Below are 14,221 nucleotides of genomic sequence, written 5' to 3'. Positions count from 1 at the left end.
TGGAGGGATGTTGGCCAGCAGTGTGGCCCACCCTGCTCAGCCCTCCTGCCCCTTCCTCCAGAGGTGCTCCCAGACCACCAACGGCTACCTGTCCGACTCCAGGTCCTGCCCCAGCAACTACAACGTGGCGGCCCTGGCCACCTCGTCCCTTGTGGGTAGGTTCTGGCTGCAACTCTCCTGCCCATGGAGAACGCACAGTCCCACCCTAGACCCTGGCTGTGGGAAGGGCACAGCTGAGTTGCAGGTGGGAAGACGGCAGCCCTGTTGGATTCTCCATTTTCTAAATGCCAGCCCTGCTGGATTCTCCATTTCTAAATGTCACAGGTCACCGGGGGACCAGTGGCTCAGGGTTCTGCTTCCACGGGTTAAACTGCTGGGTTCTTAATAAGCTCTGAGGGGGTGGGGCAGAGTTTTTCAGATGTCTGTCTGGCATGGTCTCCCTGCCTCTCTGCCAGTCACATCACCTTCATTCAGGTTCCCTGACATTGGCATGACTGTGCAGGTGATTCCCTGGAGACTGGCCCTCAAGAAAAGCCAGCAGTCAGCGGGGGAGGCAGAGCGGGCTGGGAAGGGGCTCAGCAGGAGTCTAGCCCTGCCCACCTGGTCCCACCGCAGCTTGGGAGCATGACTAGTACCCCAGAATTGATGGCACGCTATGGCAAGAGGCTGGACTCTTTTTATTTTATTTTATTTTATTTTTGAGAGACAGAGTGTCACTCCGTCACCCAGGCTGGAGTGCAGTGGTGTGATCTTGGCTCACTGCAACCTCCACCTCCCGGGATCAAGCAATTCTCCTGCCTCAGCTGCCCAAGTAGCTGGGATTACAGGTGTGCGCCACTACACCCAGCTAATTTTTATATTCTTAGTAGAGACAGGGTTTCACCATGTGGACCAGACTGGTATTGAACTCCTGACCTCAGGTGATCTGCCCGCCTCAGGCTCCCAAAGGGCTGGGATTATAGGCCCGAGCCACTGCGCCCGGCCAGGGGCTGGACTTTGTACTCCCCCACTGCTGCCTCACTGGCTGCCCCCTGGGAGGAATTTGCAGCCTCCTGGGCATATCTGGGTGAGGCAGCTCCCCCCATTGGCTCAGGGCGGTTCTGCAGAGCCGTGGTGTGATCTTGGCTCACTGCAACCTTCACCTCCCGGGTTCAAGAGTTTCTCCTGCTTCAGCCTCCCAAGCAGCTGAGATTACAGGCACATGCCACCATGCCCAGCTACTGTGTGTGTGTGTGTGTGTGTGTGTGTATTTTTAATAGAGACAGGATGACAGGATTTTATCATGTTGGCCAGGCTGATCTCAAACTCCTGACTTCAAGTGATCTTCCCGCCTTGGCCTCCCAAAGCACTGGGATTACAGGCGTAAGCCACCGCACCAAGCCTCGTCTTTCTTAAATATCATCATTTCTCACATCATGGCTTCGGAGACCCTAGTGACTCAAAGATCTGTGTTGTCAGAGTTGGTTAATGACATTCCTGAACCATTGCTGACAGCCCCTCTCCATCTTCCACACACAACTCCTCTCCTCCCAAAGCCCCCGACCACTCCTCTCTGTCTGCCCAGCCCTTGCCAGGTCTGTTGCTGGGTCCCTGCAGTAACCCCTAATCTTCCAACTGGGGTGTCTTTCTAAACAGCTGTGCTAACTGGTCTCTCTCTTGCTCATTACCCTGCTGGGGCTCCCCATTGCACAAGGAGAATATCTGAGCCCTCCACCTGGTTCTCTCCAACCCTGTTCCGGCCCTGATCAGCTCCCCGCTTCTCCTGTCACCCAGTCCTAATGTGGACCCCATGTCTCACCCCAGCTAGTCCTGGACTCATGCCAGACTCTTCCATGCCTTCATCCTCTTCTCATCTCTGAAATGAAACCTCCAGTCTTGCCTCCATCAGTCCAAACCCAACACACCTTCAAATTCCAATCCCAGGTCCCCTCTTCCAGGAAGCCTTCCCTGCCTGCTCCATCCACCCAGGTCTCACCTCCAGCACAGCTGGCAGGCTACAGAGATGCTCTCTCAGAATGTATTTAATGGATCATGGAGAAAGCTGGGGACTCATGAGTGGTCCTCAGGTGGATCTCCTTGGGCGGAAGGGTCTGAACTTAGTCAGAAAGGGAGCGAGGGGTGTGGGCGATCTGGGGAAGAAGCACCCAGTGGGCGGGAACATGGACTAGGAGTAGGATGCTGGGAGGAAATGCGGATGCCAGTGGGTGGGGGCATTGAGGGGAGGGGGCCGCAGAACTCAGAGGGCTCAGGGCAGGAGTGAGAAGGAGGCTTTGGAGGGCGGGAAGAGTTAGATGGGTATAGGCCCCTGGGGAGGTGTGGGGCACTGATGGAGACCATGGCACACTGAGGGAATGTGGGGTACAGGCCACCAGGTGGGCCTGAGGCACGGGGGCCAGGCCCTGGGCTGGGCCTTGTGTCAGAACAGTCACCCACATGCCCTCCATGCCCCAGGGGTGGTGCAGAGCATCAAGGACCACATCACAAAGCCCACGGCCATGGCCCGAGGCCGCGTGGCCCACCTCATCGAGTGGAAGGGCTGGAGTGCCCAGCAGGCAGGCTGGGAGCTGTCCCCAGCTGAGGACGAGCATTACTGCTGCCTCCCGGATGAGCTGCGTGAGGCCCGCTTTGCTGCAGGTCAGCGAGGAGGGGGACTGGCCAGGGCTCTGTGGGGGTGAAGCTGGGACCTTGAGGGGCCCAGATCACTGCATAGACATTGTCTGGGCAGGAAAAAATAATGGCAAAGGGTGGGGGGCTGTTAAGTGAGAATTCTTGACCACTGGGGCGTGGATGGGCAGCGCTGAGAGGCGGCCACCCTCCAGCCTGTCCTGGAGCAGCTCCATTGGGCACTGAGGCTGTCCCCACCCATCCCCCACTGAGCCAGATCTCGCTGTCCCCCCAGGGGTCGCTGAGCAGTTTGCCATCACAGAGGCCACACTGAGCGCTTGGTCCTCGCTGGACGAGGAGGAACTGCACCCCAAGAACAGCCCCCAGGGCATCATCCAGCTCCAAGGTACAGCCCAGGAGGTCCGGGGGCGGGGGGGAGCAGAGCGGAGCTGAGGCTGGATGCCTGCCCACCACCAAATGCAGTGTGACCTCGGCCAAGCCCCTTCCTTTTCTCAGCCTAAGTTTCTTCACCTGCAAAATGCGGCACTGATCCTTGCCCTGCCCATTGCCCGGCAGTGCCAGGAGCAGGAAGGAGAGAATGAGCACAGTGGGGGCAGGGATCGAGTGCTTACCGCACTGAGGGCTGTGCACCAGGCATCTCCCGGAACCCTCACAGCAGCCCTAGGGAGGGGGTCCTGTTGTCCCCATTTTACAAATAAGGAAACAGAGGCACTCAGAGGTTCAGAAACTTACTCCAAATGACACAATTAGAAGCGTCAGAGCCGGATCTGAAACTTAGCACCAGACGCAAGCAACCGCCTTTCTAGAAGCCCAGGTTACTATTGAGGGCTTCAAGGAGCCTTGGCCCTGGGGGAAGCCTGTGCTTAATCCTCCCTGACAGATGGAGAGGGACGGGGAGGGGACAGAGGCCCAGGGGAGCACTGGCTGTCCCAGTTCTCAGAGAGCACAGGCTGGCTCCAAGCCCACTCTTGACTCCTCCGTTTACTGCCTCGAGGAGGAACCTGGGGCTCAGAGGGTTTTGGTGACTTGACCAAGGTCACAACGCTCGCCAGTCACACAGCTGGATTTGGAGGCAGGTGTTCTGCCCCTTGCCCTTTCTCACACCCCCAGAGAGGGCGAAGAGCCGGATTCGGGATGCCATTCCCCCGTCACCCCGTTGCTTTTCCAGATCTGGAGAGCATCTACCTTCAGGACAGCCTTCCCAGTGGCCCCTCGCAGGATGACAGCCTTCAGGCCTTCTCCTCACCCAGCCTCTCCCCTGACAGCTGTCCCTCACTGGAGGAGTCCCCCAGCACCGCTGGCATCCCGCAGCCCCCCAGCCCAGAGCTGCAGCATCGGCGGCGGCGGCCCGGGCACCAAGGACCTGAGGGTGGGACGCACCTACCGGGCTCCCTCCCCTCCGTGGACAGCGGCTCCGTCTGGGAGGAGGAGGACGAGGTGTTCTATAACTGAGGCGGGGGCTGTGCTGGTCCGGCACCTGCTCACACCATGACCTCGCCTGGTGGGCAGTCCAGGCATATCTGGATCCCGGGGTCCAGGGCGGGGCATCTCTTGACCCCTCGGGTAGGCACAGGGTGGGTGTGACAGGGATGGGGCCAGCCCTCACCATGGCCTCTCTGTGCCTCGGCGGACCTGCCCCAGCAGTGGCAGCCATAACCCCTCCCCCTTCATTACTTCACTCAGGTGGGCACCTTCCCCTGCAGGGTGTCTGCCCTCGGGGAACTCAAGGACTCTCAGAGACACCAGGGCAGCCTGGCCCAGAGGAGCAACAGCCAGGCCCCCAGGAGGACAGCCATGGAGAGAACTGAAACCCACTTAGAGTGGGGTCTGGGAACCCTGCCTGTACCTGGGGCTCAGTCCCTCCCCACTCTCTCTGTGTGTCTGCCCCCCAGCAAAGGTGGGGTGGCCACTTCTGGTAGCTAAGCCCCTGCTCCCCGGCTGTCCTCACCGGGACATCTGTCTCTCTGGAGTGTCTGTCTGTCTGTCCCTCCCTCTCTGAACCTGCTTCCTCGGTGTCCCCTGCTCCTCGCCCCCAGGAGCCCACTCTTGCTCCTTGCAGCTCCCTCCCATCTCACTCAAGGATCTCTGAGGACATTTAAAGTGGTGGGTTCACCCTGGTGATCTTGGCCTGGTCTCTGCTGGGGAAGATGTGACCTTGGGCCCCTGGGGAGAGTCCAGAGGGAGTCAGGGAGGACCCTGAACCCCAACACATACACAACCAGGCAACCTGGGCCACCCAGGTGTAGAAGACTCATGGAGGATGCCCAAGGCTCGGTGGACTCCCCAAGGAACCACAGTTGGGTCCTGGCTTTATGAGCTGTGGCTCAGTCAAGCAGGAGACTAGGGCTTGAGTGACACAGCGTCCCACTTATGCATGAGGACAAGCATCATAGACCTGGTGGGAGACCCTCTCTCCCTACCATCTCCCTGCCGAGAAGTGGAGCATGAGGAGGAGCCCAGGGGCCTGAGCCTGCAGTGTCCACGTGACCACGGGAAACTCACTCTGGGCCAGCGCAGGTGAGGAGCTCCAGTCCCAGGTCAGCAACCTTGCAGCTGAGATGAGGGATGGACAGCGGCTCTGGGAACCAGCTTTATTTTTCTCAGGAGCCTCTCATTGGGAATCAGACAACCCCAGAGGGCATCTGTGCCTGCCCTTCGTGACAGCGTACTCCAATCTCGTTATTCATTAATGTGATGGCCAGTCACTGAGCACCTGGCAGACACTGGTTTTTCGTCATCTCACACTCAGCTCTGTCCAAGGTGGGATTTGTCTTTCAAGGCAGGAGCCATCGTCACACCCAGGATGAGCCATCTTCTTCCGGGCTAGGTTAGAGTTGTCTGTTATGTCAAGGAATGGAGCTGGGTTGGAGTGGGGGTAAGGGGTGGTGGGGGAAGAGAGGCAGGGTCTCAGCCCAACCTCAGTACCAGGGCAGCTGGGGTGCCCTGTTTCATCTTGCTGGACTGGCTCACTTTGGGGCTGGTGGATTTGTCAGGTTGGAAATTGCTTTCTTCATCTAGAACAGAGAAAGGGGGAGGGAGCTGGAGGGGGGATGTAGAGGAGGTTGACAGGGCGGCACCAGCATTTTTAGTCCTCTAAGGGTGGTTTCTGGGTGAATAGTAGAGCCCGTGCCACCCCATTGCACAGATGGGATCACTGAGGCAGAGAGGGGTAGGCTGGCCACTGGCCAGGAAACAAGATAGGGGAGCCAGGCCCAGTGGCCAATCTGGGCCAGGAAGAGGGATTCATCAGTATCCTCTGAATCCCCCCAGGTTTGGATGGGAGCATGCTAGTGTCCCCCCCCGCCCCACCTCCCCAGCCTTCTCAGGCATGGGTCCCCTGCTTTGCTCTGCCCCTGGGACCCCGGTACCTCCACCCAGGACACGCAGCCCACAGCTCTGCCCCGCGATGTCACGAAGATGGACTGAAGGTTCAACAGCTCAAAGAGGTTGTGTGCCTGGATGCGGGATTGTTAGGAAACACTGGAGTGTAGAAGGCGCCCAGCCCACCCTCTGGCCTCTGAGCCAGGAAGAGGGGCCGGGCCTGATGTGTGTGGAAGGCAAGAGACCGAGGCCTGCAATATCCAGTGTGGCCACTGGGGGATGCCAGAGTCCATGCAAGGGTCTGGGCAAGGCCCCAGGTGGACAGGACCCACTATCCAGCCCCTTCCAGCAGCACAGAGCGGGCAGGACCATCTCCAGGTTCCCTGTGGGCCTCTGCCCCTTCCCCGCCCATGTGCCAGGCTCTGTCCTGAGTGGCTAAGTCTTTTTTGCAAGATCACACAGGGAGAATGTGGTGGACCTGAAACTGAAGCGCACGTGTGCCCTGGTTCAACTCCACTGTCTTTTCACCCAGATACTTAAACATTTGCCACTCTCCCACTTCCCTCATCTCTCCGCATCATCCCCGCAACCCTGGCAGTGAGGGGCGACAGGGCAGGAGCTGCTTTGCCCAGTCTGCTGATGAGGACACAGGCGCAGGAGGGGAAGGAAGCAGCATAAGGTGGGCGGGGGCGCGGGTTGGGAGGGGAGGCGGAAGCCTGAGCTCCTCATCAGCTCTTTCCCCACCCAGGGGCCTCATGTGTCACACTCCCCAATTCTCCCTGTTACCTCATGCAGGGAAGTCTCTGGGGACAGCTTCAGGGTCACTGGTTCCGTGGGGCAGCCCCCAGCCAAGATGTCCTGGAGACACTGCTGGGGGTGGGGAAGGGTTACAGGGGAAAGGTTATAGGTGCAGGGCCAGCCTCTCCAGGATGCCTCTCTCAGACCACCTCTCCCTCAGGAGATCAGTGGGCCCCTCCTGTCCCAGCCCTGCTGACCGATGCCCACCCCATCCCCACGCCCCTCAGGAGTACCCACCTGGTGTCCTGGAGCCCAGGAAAGAGGCTCAGCCTGGAGGGCCCGCACCAGCTGGGCCCTTCGCACGATGCCCACCAGGATCTGGGACTCTGGCAAGTGGAGAGGGAGAGGGAGGGAAGCACAGTAGGAAGAAACAGGAACTCACATTTACTGAGCACCTACTTAGCCAGGAACTGTGCTGGTGTTCCTATGGGGCTATTGTAACTATTGTCTCCCATTATAAAGGCCAGGAACTGAGGCTCAGAGACAGACAGGCTAATTGTCTTGCCCAAGGTCATTCAGGTGTGGTAGCTGAGGGTGGCTGAGTGAGGCTACCAGGGGGCCAGGAGGGACCCTGGCCACCGCTGAGATCCCCCACATTGCAAGGCCTCAAGACAGAAGCAAGCTGGGGACGCCGGCACGATGAAGTCTCTGTGTCAGGGCTGGGCTTTCTCCTTCGTTTTCCAAGAGGCTTCACATCTGGCACAGCCCAGTGAAGGTGTGAACCCAGGAGGACCCTGTGTTCTGAGGTCCTACTGTGTGCTGGGGCCTTGGCAAGCTTCACTCCGGCCCTGGGGTATCAATGGCCTTGTCGGATATTTAGTTTTGAGGGCCCAGCTTGGTGTTTTTGCTTTCTGTTGAGTGGAATGAAAACTTGACACTTAGACATGTAAATGTCCCCCTTCCCTTTTAAATGAACAATGAAGGCTATTTCTTGGGTAAGCAGTGGGGTTCCACAGCCTGGACCTGTGTTGGTTGGAGCACTTTGCTGTGGCTCTAAGGGTAAAAGAGGACTTTGTCTTCGAGGCTAATTCTTTCTTTGCTCCAGGAGGTGAAGACTCTTGGGGGGCTTATCCGAAAGCAAACATTTTCAGATGAGATATTTGGCATGTTCCACAGCATAATGCTAACAGTCTTCCAGTTCGTGGGGAAAGAAGGGCCTAGCATTTGGAGTGAGAATGTCTGGCAATCATATACTCTCTTGATCCCTACTTTCAAGATGATGAAAATGCAGTACATAAAGCTTAAGTGGTATACTCGCAGTTATTTAGCTCATAAATGGCTTTATCCCTCTTGGGGTGGGCATAGGGGTAACCTCACTGCACAAGGTGCCTACGCAAAGTGCAAGTGGAGACCAAAACCCAGCTGTGATGTGCTTGCCAGGTGTGCACCTTATCTCATTTGCACAGGGGGACACATGGGCTGACAGCAGACTTGAGTGAGCAGGGTTACCCCCAACCCCGCCTTATCTTCTGAATGCAGATACCGGACTTGGACCCACAGGAAATGATGCTCTAGTTAAGGTTTCCGCAAGAAGCGGGTTCCATGCCTTTTAACAAGGGTCACCATGCTTTTGTCTTTAAGGAGATGTTTTCCTTATGGCAACAGGGATTTGGGGGAGGGGTCTCATTTGGGGAATGCTTAAAGGGAGGCCTGTAGGGAAGCTTCCAGAAGACCCTGGTGGTGTCCCCATGCTCCTACCCCAGCAGCTACCCAGGTGCCTTACAAGCACCCGGCCGACTCTCTTTAGACATGTCAACCACCCCAAGGGAGGGTGGCCATGATTTCCATTTTACTGATGAGGAAACTGAGGCTCGGGTGAAGTGACTTGCCCAAGGTCACACGGTTGGTTGCTTGCCCAGTGACTTGCCCAGGTCACAGAGCCTGGATGCAGATCCTTCTGCCTGACAGGTCCAAGAAGGAGGCAGAGGGCATCCCCCACCCCCGACTTCCTCCTCCCTTCCGGCTGGGCACCTGTGCTCTCCACCAGGGGATACTCGGCCACGTCTGTGGAGGTCACGACCTTGACCACCTCCTCCAGCGGCGTGTCCTTGGCCAGTGTGGTGATGCTGCGGTTCATGAAGTGCTCCACCCTCACGCGGTGGGAGCTGCAGGCAGAGGGGCTCCCATCAGGTCCCGGAGTCGGGGATGTGAGGCCCAGGCCGGCAAAGGGATCTGGGGGGAGCTTTGCTTGAACTGGGGACCCTGGGGACCCACAGCTCTGGAGTGTGGACAGGGCCGGAGAGGTTCGTGGAATGAGGGACTCCTGGAATCCACGGTGGGAGGAAACCTGGGGACCACGTCACTGATGACCCAGTTCCTAATTCCCAGCCCCCTGGACCCCAATGTCCCCCAGACCAGCTCCACTTTGTCCTGTTTTACCCAGCGGCCTTCCCTGGAAATTTTAATTTGAATAAAAAGTATATGCGGATGGGCACGGTGGCTCACGCCTGTAATCCCAGCACTTTGGGAGGCCGAACCAGGTGGATCACTTGAGGCCAGGAATTCGAGACCAGCCTGGCCAACGTGGTGAAACCCCGTCTCCACTGAAGTTACAGAAATAATCTGGGCACGGTGGCACATGCCTGGTCTGAGCTACTTGGGAGGTTGAGGCAGGAGAACTGCTTGAACCTGGGAGGTGGAGGTTTCAGTGACTTAGATTGTGCCACTGCACTCCAGCTTGCGTAACAGAGTGAGAAAGATTCCGTCTAAAAAAAGAAAAGGAAAAAAAAAAAAGTGTATGCCTCCACCAGGGAAAAACTTGAAAGTCTGGAAACCACTGGGGTAAGCAGCCCTGTTTTCCAGATGGGGAAACAGGTTCAGAACAAGGCAGCAGCTTGCTTGTATTTGGAGCGGGGCCTCGGACCCAGGGACTCTCAGAGCCTCTTTGGTCTGCCTTTCTGGCACCAGAAGCTGCTCTGGTCCTATCTGGTTGAGCGAAGACCTTAAAGCCCATTTCCATTCTCGTTCCACCTCCTGCTCCCAAAGTTCCAGTGAAGGCTGCAGAAGTGGAGAGAGGGGAGGAGACCCAGATCTGGTGCTGGAGCAAGACATGGCACCTCTCTGAGCCCCGGTTTCCTCAACCTGTACGCGGGGCAGTACTCATCCTCCTGCTGTGGAGCCCTGCTGACCCCTAGACAGACACTGAGGCCACAAGGCCAATAACTTGCCCAAGGTCACCCGGGGCACTGGGGAGAATGGAGACCAGAGCACAGCTGTATGTCAGCCCCTCCCAGCCCCCATGTCCAAGGTCTGCTGTGGTGGCATTTCTTTTTGGAGGTGCCCTCCACCCCCCGCTCTATGCGGACACTATGACCCCCTTCAGCCAGCCTGAGGTGGGCACCGCTCACCCGATGTTGCGGCCCAGAATCCGCGGCAGGTATGGCAGCTTCTTGACAATGATGGTGCCATCGTAGAAGGAGGGCTGGCAGCTCTGTGCAATGGCGTTGGCTGCCAGCACCGCCATCAGCACGGGCAGTGCATGCACTATCTGGCCGGTCAGCTCAAAGGCCAGCAGCGCCGTGGAGATGGTGTGGGTCACAGCCCCTGAGAAGGCTGCAGCCCCTGCAAGTGCAGAGCCATACAGTTCGGCTCAGGCCAGGAGCCAGGGGCCAGGGGCCAGTCTCATGTGAGGGCATAACTAGCCTGGCTGTGGTCAGGGCCCAAGGCAGGAATTGTAAGAGGCCATAGCCTGGGCACTGTGGGAAGCACCACAAGGCCTGGGCTCGTGAGAAGAGAGGGATAAGGGAGGCCATGGGACTGGGGACAGGACAGGAGCCATGAGGGAGTGATGGGCCCCGGGGAATGGTGGGGCTCAGGACGGACAGACCCCCATAATGGGTGGGGGATTCACTGGAGGACTCAGTGCCCTGGGGAACCATCAGCCAGTTCTCCAGGTCCAGCCCAGCCCCACGACATTGCCTACCCAGCAGGGCCCTGACCCACTCACCTGCCAGGGCATAGCCCCCGGGCATGATGGGATTGGTAACCCCTCCAGCCACGATGCCCTCAGGAAAGGCGACAGCTAGAGCCTCTCCCAAGAGGCGCCCGATGGCAGCTCCTGGTCAGACTTAGGGTGAGGGGAAGCCAGGCTGACCCAGCCCCCACAGCCCTCCATCCCTGAGGACCATCCTCAGTACCACCCGGGAAAAAGGTGAACCAGGATGCATGGCCCTGCCCCAAAACTCTCAGAACCTCAGGACCCCAGACTCACCAAGGATGAAGATGGGCATGAAGTACCCGGCAGGGATGGGGATGGTGGTGGCCAGAATCAGCATCCAGAACTGCAGGAATGGGGAGCCCAGGGCAGAGGTTAGAGGCCGCTGAGCACGGCATGGACAAGAGAAGACAGGACAGGGGACAGGGGAGCGTCCTAGAGAGAAAGAGGGTGCCCAGCCATGCGCCCATTGCCAGAGTCTGGCATTGGGGGGGTCCTCACCCTGAGAAATGCCCACTGTGTGCCTGGCACTGTGCCAGGTACATTCCTTTCTTCCTCCTCAGCCTTCCCAGTGACCACCCCACTTTAAAGATGGGAAGAGTGAGGCCCAGAGAGCTGAAGTCACTTACTTGCCCAGGACCATGCAGTGGGCAGGGGACACATCAGGAAGTGTGGGTGGAAGGCCTGGGCTCCATGCCACCAGGTGCAGGGAGGCACCCCCCCGCCCACCAGAGCTGGTCCTGGCTCTGTGCACATCTGGGGACCAGGGGGCCCACCTTCATAACCAGGAAGAAGGCAAGGATCCCAAAGATGGTGAACCGCGGGTGGTACCATTCCCACCACAGGTGCTGGGGGTCGAGCTCCTCGGGCCAAGGTGGGCTGGAGTTCCGGGTCATCAGTGCCCAGGAATGGTTGTCGAACAGCGAGTCCAGATGCTGCTTCATGGACAGCTGTGGTGGGGCAGGTGGGAACTGGACTTGAGGGGCCCCGAGTGGCAGGCCCCAGCCGCCCCCGCACCGCCTGACCCTGCCTGGAATCCTCCTCTGCCACTTCCCAGCAGGGGGCCTTGGGCAGGGCTCTGACCTCCCAGAGCTATGGTCTCCTTATCTGTAGAATGATGCCCAGGTGTTGCCCTTGTGGGGTGCTGAGGGGATTATGTGAGACACATGTAAAGGGGAAAACAAATGGGGGTTCCCACTCCTGCCACCCCCACTCAGGGCCCCTTACCCGAGAAGCTAGGAAGCGGCCCACACCGGGCGGGTAGGTGATGGAGGCGAGAACCAAGGTGGCCAGGGCTGAGTACACAGGCTTGCTGTGGGGGGTGGGTGAGCTCTAGGGCTGGCCCGGCCTTTCCCACATCCCAAGGAGAGGGAAGCAGGGCCTGGCCCAGGCAGCAGCAGAGCAAGGATTGGGGAGGAGGAAGGGCGGGAGCAGGGAACATGGCCCCCTCCAGGGGGTGGAGCCTGTGAGGTGAGCCCCTCACTACTGGGTATGACTGAGGGCAGAGGAATCACACAGGAGATTAAGAGGAGAATTGGGGCAGAGGCAGGCTGGGAGGGAGGAGAGAGTGGGCTGTGCCGGGGCAGGCCATGTGCATCTCGGGGCAGGAGGGCTGGCCAATGCTAAGGCCAACACCAGGGGCCACACAAGATTTGAAGGGGCAAGGGTTTGAGGCTCAGTGAGGGGGTGGGGGTTCGCTGAGAGAGTGTAGACTGAAGGAGGGATGGGAGTTCAATGGGGGGTTCGTAGCCCAGTAAGGAAGGGGGGACAGTGACCATGGGGACTTGGAGAGGGGTGTTAGGTGCTCCATGGGCTAGGGAAGGATTTAGGGGCTCAGTTGGAGGATGGGGGTGGGGCTTTCTACATAAGGTTTGGATTCCACAAGGGGCTCGCTGAGAGGTCCCCAGCCCCTAGGCCCGGAGCCTACCTGGTGGCCAGCAGTTTGGAGCTGAACCGATTGGTCTTGATGAAGCTGAGGAAGGTTCGCTGACAGAAGAGGTAAGCACAGCTCAGGATGCCACAGATGCCACTGGGGGGATAGAGGGCGGTAAGACCAGAGCCTGACCCCAGGGCCAGGGGCCGCAGTCCAGGCCTGGGGGGAATGCCATATTGGACTCTCAGGAGCCCAAGGCACCCACTCACCCCAGCGCCACAAAAAAGAAGATCTCTGGCAGGTCGAAGGGAACGTCCACCCGGAAACTGGTCTTGTAGAGGGAGGTGATGGTCTCTGGGGAAGGAGAGCGGTGGGGAGCCGAGATGGCGCTCCTACCCCACCTGCACACAAGTCCCAGACTAACAGCCCAGGGTGGAGGGGGTGCCAAGTCCTGACCCGGAATCTGTGTCCTGGCATTCCAGGCCCCCACAACCAGGCTCCTGCCTCCCTGCCCAGCCTCATCCCTTCTACCCTCAGGGCCCCTGCCTTTCATGCTCAACACAGGTCAGCCCCTTCCATCCTCCCAGAGAGGTGGGAACAGGGAGGAGGAAAAAGAGGGAGAGAGAGGGAAGAGGAGAGCAAGGGGTGTACAGAGCGGGGAAGGGAGGGCCCCTCACCCCAGCCCCCAGGCAGGGCCAGGGTCAGGCAGCCCAGGGTCTCACCCTGCTCACTGTTGAAGACTGCCAGGAGCTGGAACATGAAGGCCCCGCAGGTGGCCGCAAAGAAGCCCCTCCAGTAATCCCAGACAGAGAAGTGGGAAGACATGACCTCAATGCTGAACAGGACGCCTGGGGGCGACACTGATCTCAGGTGGGCCCCCCACCCCCACCCACCTGTGGCTGCAGGGCCCCCTCCCCATGTCACCTCCTCCCTGACCCATCTGTCCTGCTCTGCTACAGCCTGGACAGGGACAGACAGGAGGGGAGGGGAGGGCATGGGCCCTGGGCTGGGAGGAGCCCGCTGCCCAGAGACCGTCCAGCCTGGAATGCGGGTGTGCGTCCTCTCACTATCAGGTGGGAACGGTTTGATCCCCATTTTACAGAGGAAGAAGCTGGACTCAGAGAGGCCAAGGGGCCAGTGGATTTCAAACCCAAGTCTGTGTAATGTTACCCTGAAGCCTCTCAACACTACCTAACCATGCCCCCCACTACCCGCCCCCCACCGCCTCCGGGGGTGGCTATACCCAAGGCGGGGCGGAAGTGAGAACTAGAATGAGACCCAACCCCTCCTCCAGGCTCTCAGCTGGGCCGAGGGAACCCAGGGTGTGAGGGGAGGAGCTTGAGGGACCCGGGGGCGGGGCATGAGGGGGTCTCACCGCTGAAGGGAGCTGCAAAGACTGTGGCCACGCCCACTGCCGCCGCTGCCACCAGCATTTCGTTTTGCTTGCTCTTGTTCTGGGGGATCCGAGTCCGGGGCTCAGCGTCAGCCCCCTCCCTCCCCACTCCCAGTCCTCCAAGGAAGCCCCCCAGTCCCTAACCTCAGGCTCCCTGATGGTCGTGGTGCGCACACGGCCCAGGTAGGCAGCCATCATCACAGACAGGTGCACGAAAGGGCCCTGCAGAGGGAAGGGTGGGCCCAGGGCCCAGGTGAGGGCAGCACAGACAGCCTCA

At 59.2% G+C, this 14,221-nt stretch overlaps 2 protein-coding genes across 2 annotated transcripts; one reads left to right on the top strand and one right to left on the bottom strand.

The window, feature by feature from the left end:
- Positions 1-61: 61 nt before the first annotated feature.
- On the top strand, positions 62-4,077 carry LOC113223433 (protein FAM131C-like; the record flags this gene model as incomplete). The annotated part of the gene is made up of 4 exons (XM_026452901.1): positions 62-155; positions 2,452-2,634; positions 2,900-3,010; positions 3,794-4,077. Coding segments are annotated over 4 exons (672 nt in total), but the record flags the coding sequence as incomplete, so codon positions are not given.
- A 1,125-nt stretch (positions 4,078-5,202) lies between these two features.
- On the bottom strand, positions 5,203-13,733 carry LOC111530930 (chloride channel protein ClC-Kb-like). The gene is made up of 13 exons (XM_026452900.1): positions 13,274-13,733; positions 12,821-12,905; positions 12,606-12,707; positions 11,906-11,990; positions 11,455-11,628; positions 10,955-11,024; positions 10,691-10,801; positions 10,092-10,305; positions 8,716-8,849; positions 6,982-7,070; positions 6,733-6,813; positions 5,994-6,080; positions 5,203-5,639 (listed from the first exon to the last, which is right to left on the bottom strand). Exons 1-13 carry the CDS (start codon positions 13,644-13,646, stop codon positions 5,592-5,594), a joined length of 1,653 nt encoding a protein of 550 aa, XP_026308685.1. The 5' UTR covers positions 13,647-13,733; the 3' UTR covers positions 5,203-5,591.
- Between the last annotated feature and the right edge of the window lie 488 nt (positions 13,734-14,221).

Source organism: Piliocolobus tephrosceles, unplaced genomic scaffold (genome assembly GCF_002776525.5).
Source record: "Piliocolobus tephrosceles isolate RC106 unplaced genomic scaffold, ASM277652v3 unscaffolded_41336, whole genome shotgun sequence".
NCBI lineage: Eukaryota > Metazoa > Chordata > Mammalia > Primates > Cercopithecidae > Piliocolobus > Piliocolobus tephrosceles.
The sequence above is the reverse complement of the archived record's forward strand: the minus strand, read 5'-3'. Positions and strand labels throughout refer to the sequence as shown.

Coding starts and splice junctions, on each gene's coding strand:
- LOC111530930 (XM_026452900.1), bottom strand. CDS start 13,646: ATGGGGATCAAACCGTTCCCACCTGATAGTGAGAGGACGCACACCCGC. Junction 12,906..13,273: donor AGTCTTCAACAGTGAGCAGG/GTGAGACCCTGG, acceptor CTCCTTCCCCAG/AGACCATCACCTCCCTCTAC. Junction 12,708..12,820: donor TTCTTTTTTGTGGCGCTGGG/GTGAGTGGGTGC, acceptor CTATCCCCCCAG/TGGCATCTGTGGCATCCTGA.